This window comes from Theobroma cacao, chromosome 7, assembly GCF_000208745.1.
Source record: "Theobroma cacao cultivar B97-61/B2 chromosome 7, Criollo_cocoa_genome_V2, whole genome shotgun sequence".
NCBI classification, from domain to species: Eukaryota; Viridiplantae; Streptophyta; class Magnoliopsida; order Malvales; family Malvaceae; genus Theobroma; species Theobroma cacao.
The window spans coordinates 6,931,396-6,947,318 of record NC_030856.1 but is presented as its reverse complement, the minus strand read 5'-3'; the positions used below and the strand labels follow the sequence as shown (position 1 = coordinate 6,947,318).

Below are 15,923 nucleotides of genomic sequence, written 5' to 3'. Positions count from 1 at the left end.
CAATATGGCACTTAGAGAAGAGTCACAAAGAAATATGTTTCTCAAATCACAACCTTTTCTCAAGTCCTCAGCAATGCTTGCAACAACTGATGTCAAAAGAAAACCAAGAAAGACTTAACATGTACTCATTGTGGGAAGAAGGGACATGTGAAGGAAAAGTGCTATGGGATAATTGGTTTTTCAGAGGACTTTAAATTCACTAAAGGAAAACCCTATGTGAAGAAGGGAACAACTATGAACAATGCCTTTGCGTCAATTGAAACACAAACAAATAACACTCAAGCTGGTCATGTGGAGGAGATAGGAAGTACTAGTTCCATGTCTCAAATGACTATGCTTAAGCAGCAAGTCAACAGGCTCATGGACCTTTTAAATGAGAATGGACTCATCAGCAACAATGGTAAGAGTACCCTTACAAACACTCAACCCAGCAAACATTCACTTGTCAATTCTGCCTTTGTAGGTATAGTTTCTAATCATCTTGTTTTTAGCACACATAACAACTTACTAGTTGAGTCGAAGTATGTTAACACTGTTATGATTAAACAAGGATATTGGATCATGGTTTCAGGTGCAACTGACCATATAGCTTACTCTTTAGATAGTTTTATTCAAGCTAACCCTGTAGAAAATTGCTTTGTTCAACTACCAAATGATAAGAAAGCATTAGTTTCCCATATAGGTTCTGTTAAGATAAACTCTTTATTGACTACGTATGATGTCCTATGTTTCCTTAGTTTTAAATTCAACCTGATGTCAATAGGGAAGCTTACTTGTACCAAGAAAAACTGTGAATTGTTTACTGACTCACATTGTGTTGTTTAGGACATTTTCTTTTGGACAGTGATTGGGGTTGCTAGGGCTTCTTCAAGGTTATATCTCATGCAAGATAATGAGGATGAACAAGATATGTCTAAATTCTATTTTGGCAAAGTTGTAAAGTTTCCTTTCAGTGTTTTCTGTTAATTCCTGTAAAACAAGAGACAAAGACAAAGTTTTTGATCTTTCGCATTTTAGGCTAGGTCATGCTCCTATAAAGAGAATTAATGTTATTCAGCAAAGTTATCCAGTTGTCAACAATTCAAATGAGTTTTTATGTGAAATCTACTCTTTAGCAAAGCAAAGAAAACTTTCTTTCCCCGTTCATATTCAAAGCACAAGTGTTAATTTCCAACTAATTCATGCTGATATTTGGGAACCCTATAAAGTTCCAACTCTGTCAAACAAAGACTTTTTCTAACTGTTGTAGATGACTTCTCTCGTTTTACTTGGGTTTTTGTAATGAGAAATAAGTATTATGCCTACTATTAATAAATATGTACAAAAGTAGTTTGATCACTCAATTAAGTGAACAAGATCAGATAATGGGGATGAATTTAGACTCATTGACTTCTTTGCCAACATTGGGATTATTCATCAATTATCTTGTGCAGATAACCCTCGGTAGAATGGTGTTGTTGATAATAATAGTTAGTAATAGTCAGTGACATTTATCATCACAACGATAACAGTGCATTACTATTTAGTAGTGGGTCCATATCATCTAGCCATCCATGCTTATGGGGTGCATAGGGGCTACATACAAGTGGACCCTTACACTATAGATAGTTGGGATTGAATTGTTCAGGATTATAGTGAAAATAATTGTGGAAATGAATTGATATAATACTCTAATTGTGTTAATGGATTGACAGGTTACTCTAAACTATGTTCACTCTAGAAAGAAAACATGTTTGTTGAATCCTTTCAGGAGTGGATTCAATGTAACTAATTTTTCCTCTATCAGAGATACATTTGACAGATTTTTGGCTTTGCTGTTGTAGATTAAGTTGTGTTGTTGGAGAGTGGGAGCTATACTACTTTCCTAGATGGTTTTCTTTATGCAGCTCTTAGAACTTCATTTAGTGGAGCAAACGTTTACCAAAAAAGCCTGTAATTTTTATTGATTCGTACTTGATATGGAAGTTATACACCCATTTTTTTTAGTGAGTGGTTGAGTATTTGAACATGTTTACTTACCAGTTTGGATCATCATTGGGCTCTTTTTATGTTCCTCTAGAAGTTTTTTTGTTAAACAGAGACTCTGATCAATTGTCAATGTTGAATCGTTTTCTTAATTGAATTTTACATAAAAAGTTCATTCTTTGTTCAAAATGTTATTTCTTCACCTACATCTCTGTTTGTTTCCTCTGTGACTGCAAATTAAGGTGCCATGAAATGTAAGTTGTAGAAAGAATGATGGTACTTATCATGCCTCCTTTTATTTTCACACAGACAGTCAGTAAATTGGAAAAAAAATGGCTTAATTTGATAAAGAAACTTGATTTGTTTTTTGTCAATGAATAATAATTTTTAGGTCTAACTTTGTTCTAATGGATGTACTTATGTGTGTAAGATGTATGCAATTGACATGTTTGAATGTCTACGTGTGCATGTATATATACACACACAAGGTAATGATTTTATTTTGAGCAAATAACACAGCTCAAGTTGTGTAATTTGTAGTTGGCTGGTAGGTATATAAAATTATATAAGTATGAATGTTAGAATAATTTCTTGATCGATGAAAATAATTATATTTGTTTATTAAATTGTTTAAATTATTATTTTAAATATTTTTATCATTAATATTAGTAAAATTTTTCCAATTTGTAAGAATTTAATTACATCAAATAACTTTGATAATTTTTTTTTTGTAAATATAATAATATTTTAACTCATTTATAAATAAGATTTTCCATTATATTTACTGATTTTGCTTAAAAAATATTTTTATTAATTTTAACAGTTTTGAATACCTTAATGGTTAATAATATAAAATATCACATATATATAATTAAAACTTGAATTATCTTTTATTTATAGATAATTAACTTTATATTTTAGAAATATTTTTATTTTACGTATAATTGTTATTTGAAACTAAAATTGAAAGTAAGTATTTACTTACAATACATGTGACAATAAATATTAATAATTATAAAGAACTAAAACAAAACAAATTTAACCATTAATTTTTTGATACATTACCTTGCATAAACCTCAATGCATCCATACGCAAGATTCATAATTCATAATCGAATATTACTTACTTAAAAGATGATGATAAATGTATTGAAAAATAATAGACCTTTCACATATTGCAAGTTTTAATCGCTAAAATATCCCTTCGACCATTCAATTATGATGGTTAAAAACTTGTTTTACTTCTTTTCCAATAAAAGAACACAAATCAAGAAGACTAAAAATGATTTGTATTATATTTTCTTCAAAAGCTTCTTTCTTTTACGTGGAGTAATAATCTACTAAATATTGTTGTTGGAATGAGACATGAACCAAGATGGTGTTAACTATGATCTATTGCAGGAGCAATTGGAAAGCATTGCAAATCATGTTCTGACTAATTTTTCCCTCAACTGGTATCCTAAACCTAAAGTATGCTTCAATAGTAATTTCAAGCAACAGATTCCGTTTTGGAACATCAACAGACTGTGTAATTACTAGTTCATACCTTGTTCTTGAAAAGAACAGTTGAAGTTGCACCCCCACCCCCCTTTGAGAAATGGCCTTTTTAAAATGTGAACTACACAAAATGGTTGATGCTTTTTTATCTGCCAAGACACTACTTTGGCCCTTTTCCTTCTTTCTTATTTTATTTTATTCAAAGAAAGAAAAATCTGATTTAATTATGTCAAATAATGAACTAAATGTATGAATACTTTAAGGTAGCGTTTGATACTTTACAATGTAATGTGATTACAGGTAATGTGATTGCAGGGAAGATAACATTGTAGTGTTTGGTATACAAGAAATGTAATGATTAAAATGCATAGAAGATAACATTGCAGTGTTTGTTTTACAAGTACTTTATAGGAAATGTAATATTAATTTCCAAAACTACCCTTATATATTAAAATACAAGTTTAACATGTAATTTTTTATTGTTAATTTTTATATAATGTCATTTTTAAATATATTTTTAATTCAATATATTTTATTTTTCATTTCTTATTACAAGTATATATCTTATTTTTATTTTTAATATAATTTCTTATATTGTATATTTTATTTAAAATTTTTTCTTTAGAAGATAATATTTTATTTTTATTTCTTAATACGTTTTATATGTATACATTAATGTGATAGCTTCCTCCCTTGTAACCAATAGCAAATTGGCAACAAAATACCCATCATTCTCAATCTCCAATTAATTTCTTCTGAAAATATCGTAAATTCAAAATAACTTGCTATCAAGCTAAAACAAAATATCAAGTATAACATCACCAAGACCATATAACTGAAAATCATAATTGAAGTTCCTTGATTGATGCTCTAAACCAAAAGTGATAAAGTTCTAATAGAACTAAAGTTGAAGTCACCTAAAGGATAGACACACCATTGTTAAAATACAAAAGAGTTCAAAGTTAATAACACTGTTAAAGTTCATCCTAAATTGATAACTAGTTCTCTACAATAACAATATCCATCATTGCTTTAGATTGAGCCACTAAGCAAAGCCTTCACATAAATTTTCTGCAACACCAAAAATTAGATAGAACTTGAAAACTATTTGATTACCCATATTTTGTTGAGAGAATAAAAATCAAAAATTGCAACCAAATACTCAGCGTTTTATTTCATCACAATTACCTGTGCCTCTTGTTGACAATTAGCCTAGAAATCCAACCTCTCTCGTCGATCAAGGGCCAAATTATTTCAGTGATAAACCGTAAAATATAAATATGAAAAAAAACCCAAATTAACAGAAAAAAAGTCAAATTAAAGAATACAAGAAGAAGATAAAAAAAGGAGAAAGAAAAAGAAGAATGGGAGATTTCAACCCACAATTTCATATGATGAAGAAGCAAAGCTAGAAGAAGGAGGAGCGACTTTAGCAAAATGGAGAAGAAGCAGCAAACCCTCAACCCGCAAAAATGATGCTTTGCTTTGAATTGTGAGCAATTTTTTTAAAAGATGATGGGTAAAAATGTCTTTAAAAACATTGCAGAGTGCAATGTAATGTTATTGCATTAGTTTTAGACTGCAATCACATTACATCCATTGGCTGCAATGTGATTGCATTGCAATCTTACATTGCAGTGGTTTGTTACAAAACAGACACTACAATGTAATTTAATTGCACATATTACAGGGAATGTGACTTTACATCCCTTATACCAAACGCGACATAAAAGTAACTTCAAAATTGATAAAAGGTACATTTAACAATCGTGCTGTAAATGACAAAATTATTTATTGCTGCCATCACTTTTCCACTAAATTCCTTTATTCTCCATGGTTTTATATATGCTGCTATAATATTAACAATTGTAAGGATTTTCATGAGGAGATCCCATGCAACTTCCATAAATAGTTTGCTCTTGATAGAAAAAAGAAAAAATAAATTATTTGATTTTGTTCTCATTATTATTATGTTTTCTTTTTCTATAATTACTTTCTCAAACACATAAAATTATACATGGAATGCACCTACATAATCACCTATAATAGTAATGGAGGATTAAGAAACAAGTAATACAAGTAGAATGCTTAAGAAATTACATGCTCAGAAATTATGTCAACAGAAACATTTCTAAAATTTACTTTGAAAGAGAGTCATGACTTGATCTTGGTTTGTTCGTAACCATTAAATTATTAGGAAAATAAATCCTCAAATAATTACGAGCGATGCTAAAAAAGCTTGAATTATTCGGACCTAATTAGTGTGAAGGAGGTCTCTTCATTATTTTAACACCCAACACCTAGAAAAGAGAAGTCATATCAGCTGAAGAGTCATGGTAAATATATTAATTAAGACCAAACAAAAGTTAAAGCATGTAATGGGAACTCGAAGTAAATTAATTAATTAAGACCAAAGAAAAGCAAAAGGATATCCCACACTTAAAGTAATCAGTAATTGCTAGGAAAGTTGTGAAGACAAACTGTGTATAAAGCATGAAAATGTAAACAAAGACTATCTTTTTTGGACAATATATTATCCCCTGTTGAGTTATTAAATTTAACAGAAAAAAGTTAGAATACTTTTATATATTTTTATTTATTATATTAATTTATTAATTAATTTAATATACTTAAATGTGATACATGGTAACTTTCTTACTCTGCTTGAAGATTTTAAAAATTTCGTTGACAATGTATACAAAAATAATTTTTAAATCTACCTTCTCTTCGTTATCTTATTACCCTTAAGGCTTTATTAAGGATAACAAATATATTGAGCCTATAATGCTTCTTCTTTTTTTTATTTTTTGCTTTTCAAATTTCATTCTTTCAATATACATTTTTTTTTTTTGCTGTTAACAATTTTTTTGAAATATATGACCAACAAAAATATAATAATTTCTTTGTAAAAAACTCAAAAAGAATCTCATATTTTCTAATTTTTTTCATTAGATTGTATTACAAGATTATTAAAATTCAATATTTATATGTCAATTAAGAAAAAAACTCATCTTCCATGTCATGAAATTTAAAGAATTTTATGTATAACACACGTGATAATAAATAATGAAGTTCCAAAAATCCAATTATTATCATTTATATACTTATTTTCGATTGGTAAGTACTGAATGAAAAAATAATAAAGAAATGAAAAGGGAAAAAATACAAACAAATCAAAACAATGTTAACCTTTTGTTTAATTTGGATATTCTAAATTAAAAATTTGATGGAAAATGTAGTAGTACATACTTTCATTACAATAATTTGAAAAAAGAATTTTGATCTCTATTTTGGAGGGCAAGAACCACAATTTAGTATACTTAAATAGGTATATGCAAATTGAATCTTTATTCTATACATTATATAAAAAATTTAAAACTCCTTAATCAAATTTAATTGATCACAGTGATTATAAATAAAAATGTTAACATTGAAACATTAAAATAATATACATAATTATATAATTTAAATGCATAAATGATGATCGAGGAATTTATATTATCGTATTCATAAGCCATTAAACATATGTAATAATATATATTCTTTACTGTATTTGTTGTATATATTCTTTTAATTTCATAGCCCTTTTTTACCATTTTGTTTAATTTTGCAGCTAAGGATCCATGTAAGAATGAATTAAGTTTGTTGAGTGAAGAGTAGTACGCCCCATCTTTTGAGAAAAAACTGTTTGAAACAGTGAAGACGCTTTCATGCTTTTCCTTTTCAAGTTTTAGTAAAGTGGTTTTAAGGTGAAAATGCAAATGCAAATGCTGGGAAATGCCTTGCATATATACTTTTCCACCAATTTCCTAACTCCTCTCCTTTCTGTAATTATCAAAGAAATTAATAAAGAGCCAAAGGCAAAAGGCAAAAGGATATCCCATACTTGAAGTAATCAGTAATTGCTGGGAAATAGCCGAAGACTAACTGTGTATAAAGCATGAAAATGTACACAAAGACTATCCTTTGGACTATATATTATCCCCCTGTTGAGTTTTTAAATTTAATAAAAAAAGATAGAATATTTTCATATGTTTTTATTTATTTATTATATTAATTTATTAATTAATTTAATATATTTAAATGTGATACATGGTAACTTTCTAACTCTGCTTTTAGATTTTAAAAATTTCATAGACTATGTATACAAAAATAATTTTTAATTTTACCTTCTCTTCTTTATTTTATTACCCTTAAGCCTTTATTAAGGATAACAAATATATTGAGCCTGTAATGCTTCTTTCTGTTATATTTTTTGGCTTTTCAAATTGCATTCTTTCAATATACTTTTTTTTTTGCTGTTAATAATTCTTTCTGGAATATATGACGAACAAAAACATCATAATTTCTTTGTAAAAAACCAAAAAGAATCTCATATTTTCTAGGTTTTTTCATTATATTGTATTACAAGATTATTAAAATTCAGTGTTTATATGTCAATTAAGAAAAAAAAAATCTCATCTTCCACATGATGGAATTTGAAGAATTTTATGTATAACACACATGATAATAAATATTAATAATTACAAGAAAACTAAGAAGAATTGAATTGTTTTTCATCTTCCTTTTGACTTGATAGCTTTCATAATTGAATTGTCACTTATATGATCAATTTTATTACTCTTTTGTTTCAAAGTTCACGTTACGATCTTTTGGATTGTTTTCAAAATAATATTCAATTTTGTTTTTGTATAATTCTTACTGTTCATTTGTTTTATCTCATTGATTGAAGTATCGTAAATTGATTCAATTTTGAACATTGTATTTATGAATAAATTGACTTATCATAAATTGATAAATTTTATTTTTAAATTATTTAATTTTTTATCAAGTGAGTTAAATACGTAAAAACAAAAATAAAAGGAAAAATAATGCTACTCTAACTTTTAGTAGGTGCTTTTAACTTGAAAATGCAATGGAAGGATAGGAAAAACATGCTTATACACTTTTCCAGCAATTTCCTGATTCCTCTCCTTCTATCATCTTGAAGTTTTTCCTTTAACATTGTTAAGTGCCGTACCATCACACGCGACGTGCTTTTGACATGAATTTTTACTTTTGACCTATCTCTCTTCTTTTTGAAAAAAAATACAAAGAAAAAATTATCTTTAATTTCTAATGATGGTCCCAAAATATGAAAATCTTTATCATTTTTTAAAATTACTTTTACGAAGACTTGAGTTATTTATAATCTACAATAAAGAATTCTTTTATTTAATAATTTTTTATTTTTATTACCACATCAAGTGGGTTAAACAGTAATGAGTTGCAATTCTATGAATTAGTTTTGTGTCTCTACTCAGATTTGGATCCAATAAGCCTAAAAATAAAAGTAGACATCAAATGAGAAATCAAGAAAAATATGCAAATCCTACTAACGTTTCAGATGGGACTGGATACAGTGGCCTTAATGCTTTTCAGTCTAACACGGCACATACACTTTTCCTTTTTATTCCATTAATTTAAGAGATTTTGCAAAGACTTGTTGGTTGACTTGAAAAGGAGATGTCTCCACTTCTCAGGTACTTCATTTATAATGTCCCTCGATCTCAACCCCAACTCATTTTCAGTTTCACCTCCCTAGCTTGCCCTTTTTCGACTACCCTTGTTTCATAACTTCCTTTTCCTCGAGAAAATATGGGAAAGGTAGTTAGCATGTTGTATCGAATCCTTTGCCTGCTTTTAGCATTCTTGCATTTCCAGGTCCATTGTTCATTGAGTTCCCCTTCCTCTTTTCTTCATTCAGCTCATTTATGCCTTCCAGAACAGAGAGCTGCCTTGCTTGAATTCAAAAACGCCATTTCTCTAGATGATTATTGTGGGCCAGTTTATTCTAATTACCCAAGGACAAGTTCTTGGAATGAAAGCACGGATTGCTGTTCATGGGATGGAGTCAGTTGCCACACGGTGACGGGTCATGTCATTGGCATTGACCTCAGTAACAGCTGCCTTTACGGTACTCTCCCTGCAAACAGCAGCCTCTTCCACCTTCAAAGACTTCAATGGCTCGATCTTAGTTCCAACAACCTTCATGGCTCTCTTCTTGAAAACAGCAGCCTCTTCCACCGTCAAGGACTCCAACAACTCAACCTTGCTTTCAACGATTTCAATGGCTCTATCTCATCAGAGTTATTTAATCAATTAGTGAGTTTGACCCATCTTAATCTCTCCTATAATTCATTCTCTGACTTAATCCCATATGAAATCAGTCTCCTGTCAAAATTGGTCTCACTCGATCTTTCAACGGATGGTTATCCCGACTTGAGATTTGATAGTCAAGGTTTTGACATGCTTGCACGCAACTTAACTGAATTAAGAAACCTTATCCTTGACTCTGTAGATATGTCTGATGTTGCACTTTCTTCTTTTTTGAACTTAACTTCATCTTTGGAACGTTTGAGTCTCAGTGAGTGTGAACTGCATGGGGAATTTCCAAGTGAAATTTTTCGCCTTCCACACCTCCAGCACATAGATTTAAGTAGGAATTATGAAAATCTCACAGGTGGTTTCCCTAAGTCAAACTTGAGTAGTGGCCTTAAGTTGTTGGACCTTTCCTTTTGCAGTTTTAGAGGGTCAATTCCTGCATCAATTGGAAATCTCTCTCAAATCATCCTCCTAGATTTTTCTGAAAATGATTTTGGAGGACAGATTCCAGATGCTTTTGGAAACCTTAATAAATTGGCTTTTTGGTCACTTTCTTCCTGCAATTTTTGTGGTCAACTTCCAACAACTATGTTCAACCTCACACAACTTACCCAACTAGATTTGTCATATAATCGATTAGAAGGTCCCCTACCAAATCATGTTAGTGAGCTTCGATTGCTAGAAGAAATTCACTTATCCGGTAACCTTATAAGTGGCGGAATACCGTCTTGGCTGTTTACTTTGCCATCTTTGAGACGGTTAGATCTCAGCGATAACAAAGTCATTGGTCCGATTGACCAAATTCAGAAGCCTAATTCTCTTGAAAATATTGATTTGAGTTCTAATGACATTCATGGATCAATACCGAATTCTTTTTTTGATCTTGTGAGCCTTAAAACGCTTGATCTTTCCTCAAACAACTTGAGTGGTGTCATCAAGTCAAATATGCTTGCAAAACTCAAAAATCTTACCCATCTTGTTCTTTCAAATAATAGTTTACTATCATTAAGCGCAAGCGAAAATGATGTTAACTATTCCTTCCCTCAGCTTTTTAATGTGTCATTCTCTTCTTGTAGCATAACACAATTCCCAAGTTTCTTTCGAACATCAAATTTGTACTTTTTAGATCTTTCCAATAACAAGATTTGTGGTGGAATTTCCAAATGGGAAGCAGAAGGGTGGGAAAGGTTGCTCGAGTTGGACCTTTCTAGCAACTCTTTGACCAATTTGGAGCAATTTCCAGGAATGAATCTACAATTTCTTGACCTTCGGTCAAACTTGCTTCAAGGGCCAGTTCTTTCAAATACTTTGATTTGCAATCAAAGTTCGCTTGTGTTTCTTGACTTGTCTAGAAATTACTTGGAAGGATTACTGCCACGATCTTTGGCTAATTGTAGTTCCTTGAGAATTTTGAATTTAAGGAACAACAAGTTCACTGATACCTTTCCCCATTGGTTAGCTTCACTTCCTGACCTACAAGTTCTTATTTTGCGAAAGAATAGATTGTATGGTCCCATGCCCAATTCCATAGCTTCATCTAACTTCTCGGCATTGCAAATAATTGATCTCTCTCATAATGAGCTCACCGGCCCCTTACCAACAAAATTCTTCCAAAATTTGAGAGCAATGAAAGATCATGTAACTCAAAAGAGACTGTCGCATATTTGTCCAGGTTTTGCTTATCGCAACTGCCTACCTTATATGATTTATTTTAAGAAAGCTTCTGTGAATGTAACAGCAAAAAAATTGGAGATGGAGTTGGGAAAAACCCTAACCATTTTTACATCCATAGACTTTTCGAACAATTTATTTTGTGAACGAATTCCTGAGGAACTCGGAGAACTTATTTCTCTCCAAGCGCTCAACTTGTCTAACAACAACTTGACTGGTCGTATCCCACCATCCTTCGGAAATATGGTAGCACTTGAGTCGTTAGATCTCTCGTCAAACAAGCTTGGTGGCAGAATTCCTTCCCAATTGACGAATCTGACATTCCTCGAAGTGTTAAATCTTTCACAAAATGATCTTGTGGGACCAATTCCCCATGGGAAGCAATTTGGTACTTTTGAGAACGATTCTTATAGCAATAACTTGGGACTGTGTGGCTTCCCACTGTCAAAGCAATGCGGCAATGATGAAGAACCAAAACCAACTGTACCAGTGGTTAAGGAAGATGAAGGTTCTGAAATAGCCTTTATTTGGAAAGTTGTAATGATGGGCTATGGATGTGGAGTGGTGTTAGGATTGAGCATGGGATACATTGTGTTAACAACAGGAAGACCATGGTGGTTTGTCAGAATGGTTGGGAGAGATTGGCAAAACAATGTTACAAAGTGGATTCGCAGAAGCAGAAGAAGAAGAAATTTGTGAGGAGCAGCATTTTATCATTTTTAAATTTGTGAGCAGCAGCTTTTGTTTGAAGTTTGTATCGAAAAATGTTGTAATTTAAAACACTTTAATTAAGAATGCTTTACTTTTAATTTTAGTTTTAATTTATTATTTAATTTTCTTAATTATCTTCACAACTCTACACGTGGACTCCACAGTAAGTCTCCTGGTTTACTTTCCAATCTGTAATCTCAATTGCCAATGTCGAAGCGGAGCCACTATCACTTGACGGATCTCGGTTCATCGCCGGCGAAGACTTGTCCGAGTTCGGCCCTGGCAAGGTAGGATGGCTAGCCCCTGACGCCAGCACCACTCTCCTCTGTGCTCTCGACGCCCATTCTCTCGCCATCGCTAACCGATCAATTATTCTCATCCTCGGATGGTCCGACCCGGATGAGCCGTGGTCCAGATCTGTCCCGAACTGTCACCTATCGAGGCCGAGCATCACGGCCATAGAGTGGCTGGTTTTCGATGAGATTAAAGCGATTGCAGTTGGGACCTCTCGATGGTTCATCTTGGTTTACTCTTTGCGTGGTGATTGATTCATAGACAGGTAATTTTTCTTTTTAATTTTTTATTTTTTTTAAGGTTGGTTTGGTTGTTATTGCTATTTGCTTTAAAGCAAAATTATGTAATTGATTAAATGAACATTGACCGGAACATAACGTTAATTACTTCAAATAAAAGTATAATTAGGCATTTCGAATATCTAAATAATTTATATTTTCATTTTTAATTCTTTATATTAGTGTGTTCTGATGTGCAATTAAATATTTAAGTGGATAGAGAGTAAATTGATTTTCAAAGAAAGAACTTTTCTGTTTCTATCATATTTTGAGACAAAGAATGTTACTTTAGAATTACTGCGAAATTATAATTCTTTTGATGTGTTCTGAATGTGAACACGCTTAGTTAGCATACAAACTTAGCCACTTTCTTAGTTCTCTTGCTTAAGGCTTTTCCAAAACCTGTTGAATATGTTATTGATGTTGTGATCTTTTGCCAGCTTCTCCTTTGACATGTTTGAAGGATCACCCAAGAAAAGGTGCACCTTATCACCCAGTGGCACTTTGGCTGCTATTACAGATTGACATGATCGTATATGCTCTTAGATACTCAGGCACCTATAGTAGTGCGACTATGGAAGGTTTCTTCTGCATCTATGGTTTTGAATTTCTTGAAAAGCAACAGCTCCTTTTTCCTTTTCTGTAAGCAGTTTTCCTAATACACTCTTCAGGGATATCGTGATGCAAACTGCTTCTACAAGGAGATGGTCAAGTTCCTCTTACTGTGAACCAGGAAAGAGTGACTACTGCCTCTGTTTAGCCATTCATGCACCTCGAAAAGGAATTGTTGAGGTGTGTTCATGTTTCTTTAAAGTGTTTTTTATTATTTCTTTATTGTTGTGCTTGTTGTGTTAGGGCTTTGAAAATCTATTTTTATATTATGGCCATGATGGTAGGAGCAGGAATAGTCAGTAACATTTATCATCACAATGATAATAATGCATTACTTTTCAGCAGTGGGTCCATATCATCTAGCCATCCATGCTTATGGGGTGCATAGGGCTACATGCAAGTGAACCCTTACACTGTAGACAATTGGGATTGAATTGTACGGAATTATAGTGAAAATAATTGTGGAAATGAATTGATGTATTACTCTAATTGTGTGGAAATAATTGTGTGAACCAATTGGCAGATTACCCTAAACTATGTTCACTCCATAAAGAAAACATCTTCATTGATCCTTTCATGAGTAGATTCAATATAACTAATTTTTCCTTTATCAGAGATACATTTGATAGATTTTTGGCCTTGCTGTTGTAGATTGAGTTGTGTTGTTGGAGAGTGGAAACTATACTGCTTTCCTTGATGGTTCTCTTTATGCAGCTCTTAGAACTTCATTTAGTAGAGCAAACGTTTAGCGTTATATTCCATCCAGTGTGGTAAAGGTTACAGATTATTACAGCCAACTTACTGGTTTGGATTATCATTGGACTCTCCTTATGTTCCTCTGGAAGTTTTTTTTGTTAAACGGAGACTATGGTCAATTGTCAGTGTTGAATTGCTTTGTTAATTGAATTTTACATAGAAAGTTCATTCTTCGTTCGATATGTCATTTCTTCTCCTCCATCTTTGTTTGTTTCCTTTGTGAAATGAAGGTGCCTATGAAATGTAAGTTTGTAGGAAGAATGATGGTACTAATGATGCCTCCTTTATTTTCACACAGACAGTAAATTGGAAAAAAAATGGCTTAATTGGATAAAGAAACAGGACTTGTTTGTCAATGAATGATAATTTGTAGGTCTAACCTTGTTCTAATGGATGTATTTATGTGTGTAAGATGTATGCATATAGACATGTATGTATGTCCATGTGTGCATGTATATATACATAGGCAGTGACTTTATTTTAAGCAAATAACATCACTTAAGTCTTGTAAGTATGAATGTTAGAAAAACTTCTTGATCCATGAAAATAATCACATTTGTTTATTATAGTTTAAATATTTTTATAATTAATATTACTAAAATTTATCTAATCTGTAAGAATTTTATAATCACCAAAATCTAAGTATTGGTTAAGTAATTTTTCAGGCAAACTCAAGTCGTTAGTAGTGGTTGATTTGGATTGTTATATAAGTTTTAATAATCATATTCACATCAGATGTGAGTTTAACAAGTTTTCAACTCTTAAACTAGATGTGGGTTTAATAAGTTTTCAACTCTTAAACTAGATGTAGGTCTAACAACTTTTCAAATCTAAATTACGTGGTTTTAAAAAACTCAAGCTTAAGTTATTAATTGTTTTCAGGTTTAAACCACGTGACTCTTAAAAGGGTAAGTTCAAGTTGTTAATAGTAATTGACTTGGCTCGTTAAATAAGTCTTAATAATTAAAAATCATATACACATAAAATGTGGCACACATAACAATCAAGGCTCACTTTATAGGATCAAGATTTCACCAGCACAATGTGAAAGCTCACATTGGGCTGTCACATGTTCTGATGTCATTTATTACAATTCAAGTCCAAACACTAGTCTAGTAACTTTTTAGGGTTAAATCACGTGACTCTCAAATTTTGAAGTTCAAATTGTTAGTAAGTCTTAATAATCACATTCACATCAAATATAAAATGGGGTATCATGAATTTAATTACATCAAATAACGTTGATTAAAAATATTTTTATTATATATATAATAATATATATCTCATTTATAAATAGAATTTCATACATACGTGAGATTCATAATTCATGATCGAATGTTACTCATGTAAAAGATGTTGATAAATGTATTGAAAAATAATAGAACTTTAATATATCTCAAGTTAAAAAGCTACTTAATATTGTAGTTGGAACGAGATAGGAATCAAGGATATGATGCAGGAGCAATTGCAAAGCATTCTGACTAATTTTTCCCTCAACTGGGATTCTAAAGTACGCTTCAACAGTAATTTCAAGCAATAGGTACCTTTTTGGAACGGCTAGAAGAAAAAAAATAGAATAGCAGTTATGGAACGTTAAGCTGTGTAATTACTAGTTCATATCTTGTTCTTGAAAAGAACAGTTGAAGTTCGCCCCCCCCCCCCCCCCCCCCCCCCAAAAAAAAAATCTTGGTTTTCTGAGATGTGAACTAGACAATGTGGTTGATGCTTTTCTATTTGACAAGACATTACTTTGCCCATTTTACAATTCCTTTTAGAAGTAACTTTAGATTTGATAAAAGATACATTTAACAACCTTGTTGTTAAATTATTTATTGTTGTCATCACTTTTTCGTTAATTCCTAATTGGTCCTTCATGGTTTTGTATATGCTGCTATATTGTTATCAATTGTAAAGATATTCATGAGGAGATCCAATAGGTGTTGGTGATGCACAAGTTAGAATTATATGTCAATAGAAATCTTTAGCAATCGTGTA

The 15,923-nt window shown here is 31.5% G+C and overlaps 1 protein-coding gene and 1 pseudogene across 1 annotated transcript; both read left to right on the top strand.

The window, feature by feature from the left end:
* LOC108662745 (receptor-like protein 12) lies at window positions 9,100-12,092 on the top strand. Its single transcript, XM_018124279.1, has one exon. The coding sequence runs from the start codon at window positions 9,100-9,102 to the stop codon at window positions 11,974-11,976; it is 2,877 nt and encodes a 958-aa protein (XP_017979768.1). The 3' UTR covers window positions 11,977-12,092.
* The window catches only part of LOC18594203, a 92,043-nt pseudogene continuing 88,252 nt past the window's right edge, over window positions 12,133-15,923 (top strand).

Excerpts from the sequence above, each read along its gene's own strand:
- LOC108662745 (XM_018124279.1), top strand. The coding sequence starts at position 9,100 with ATGGGAAAGGTAGTTAGCATGTTGTATCGAATCCTTTGCCTGCTTTTA.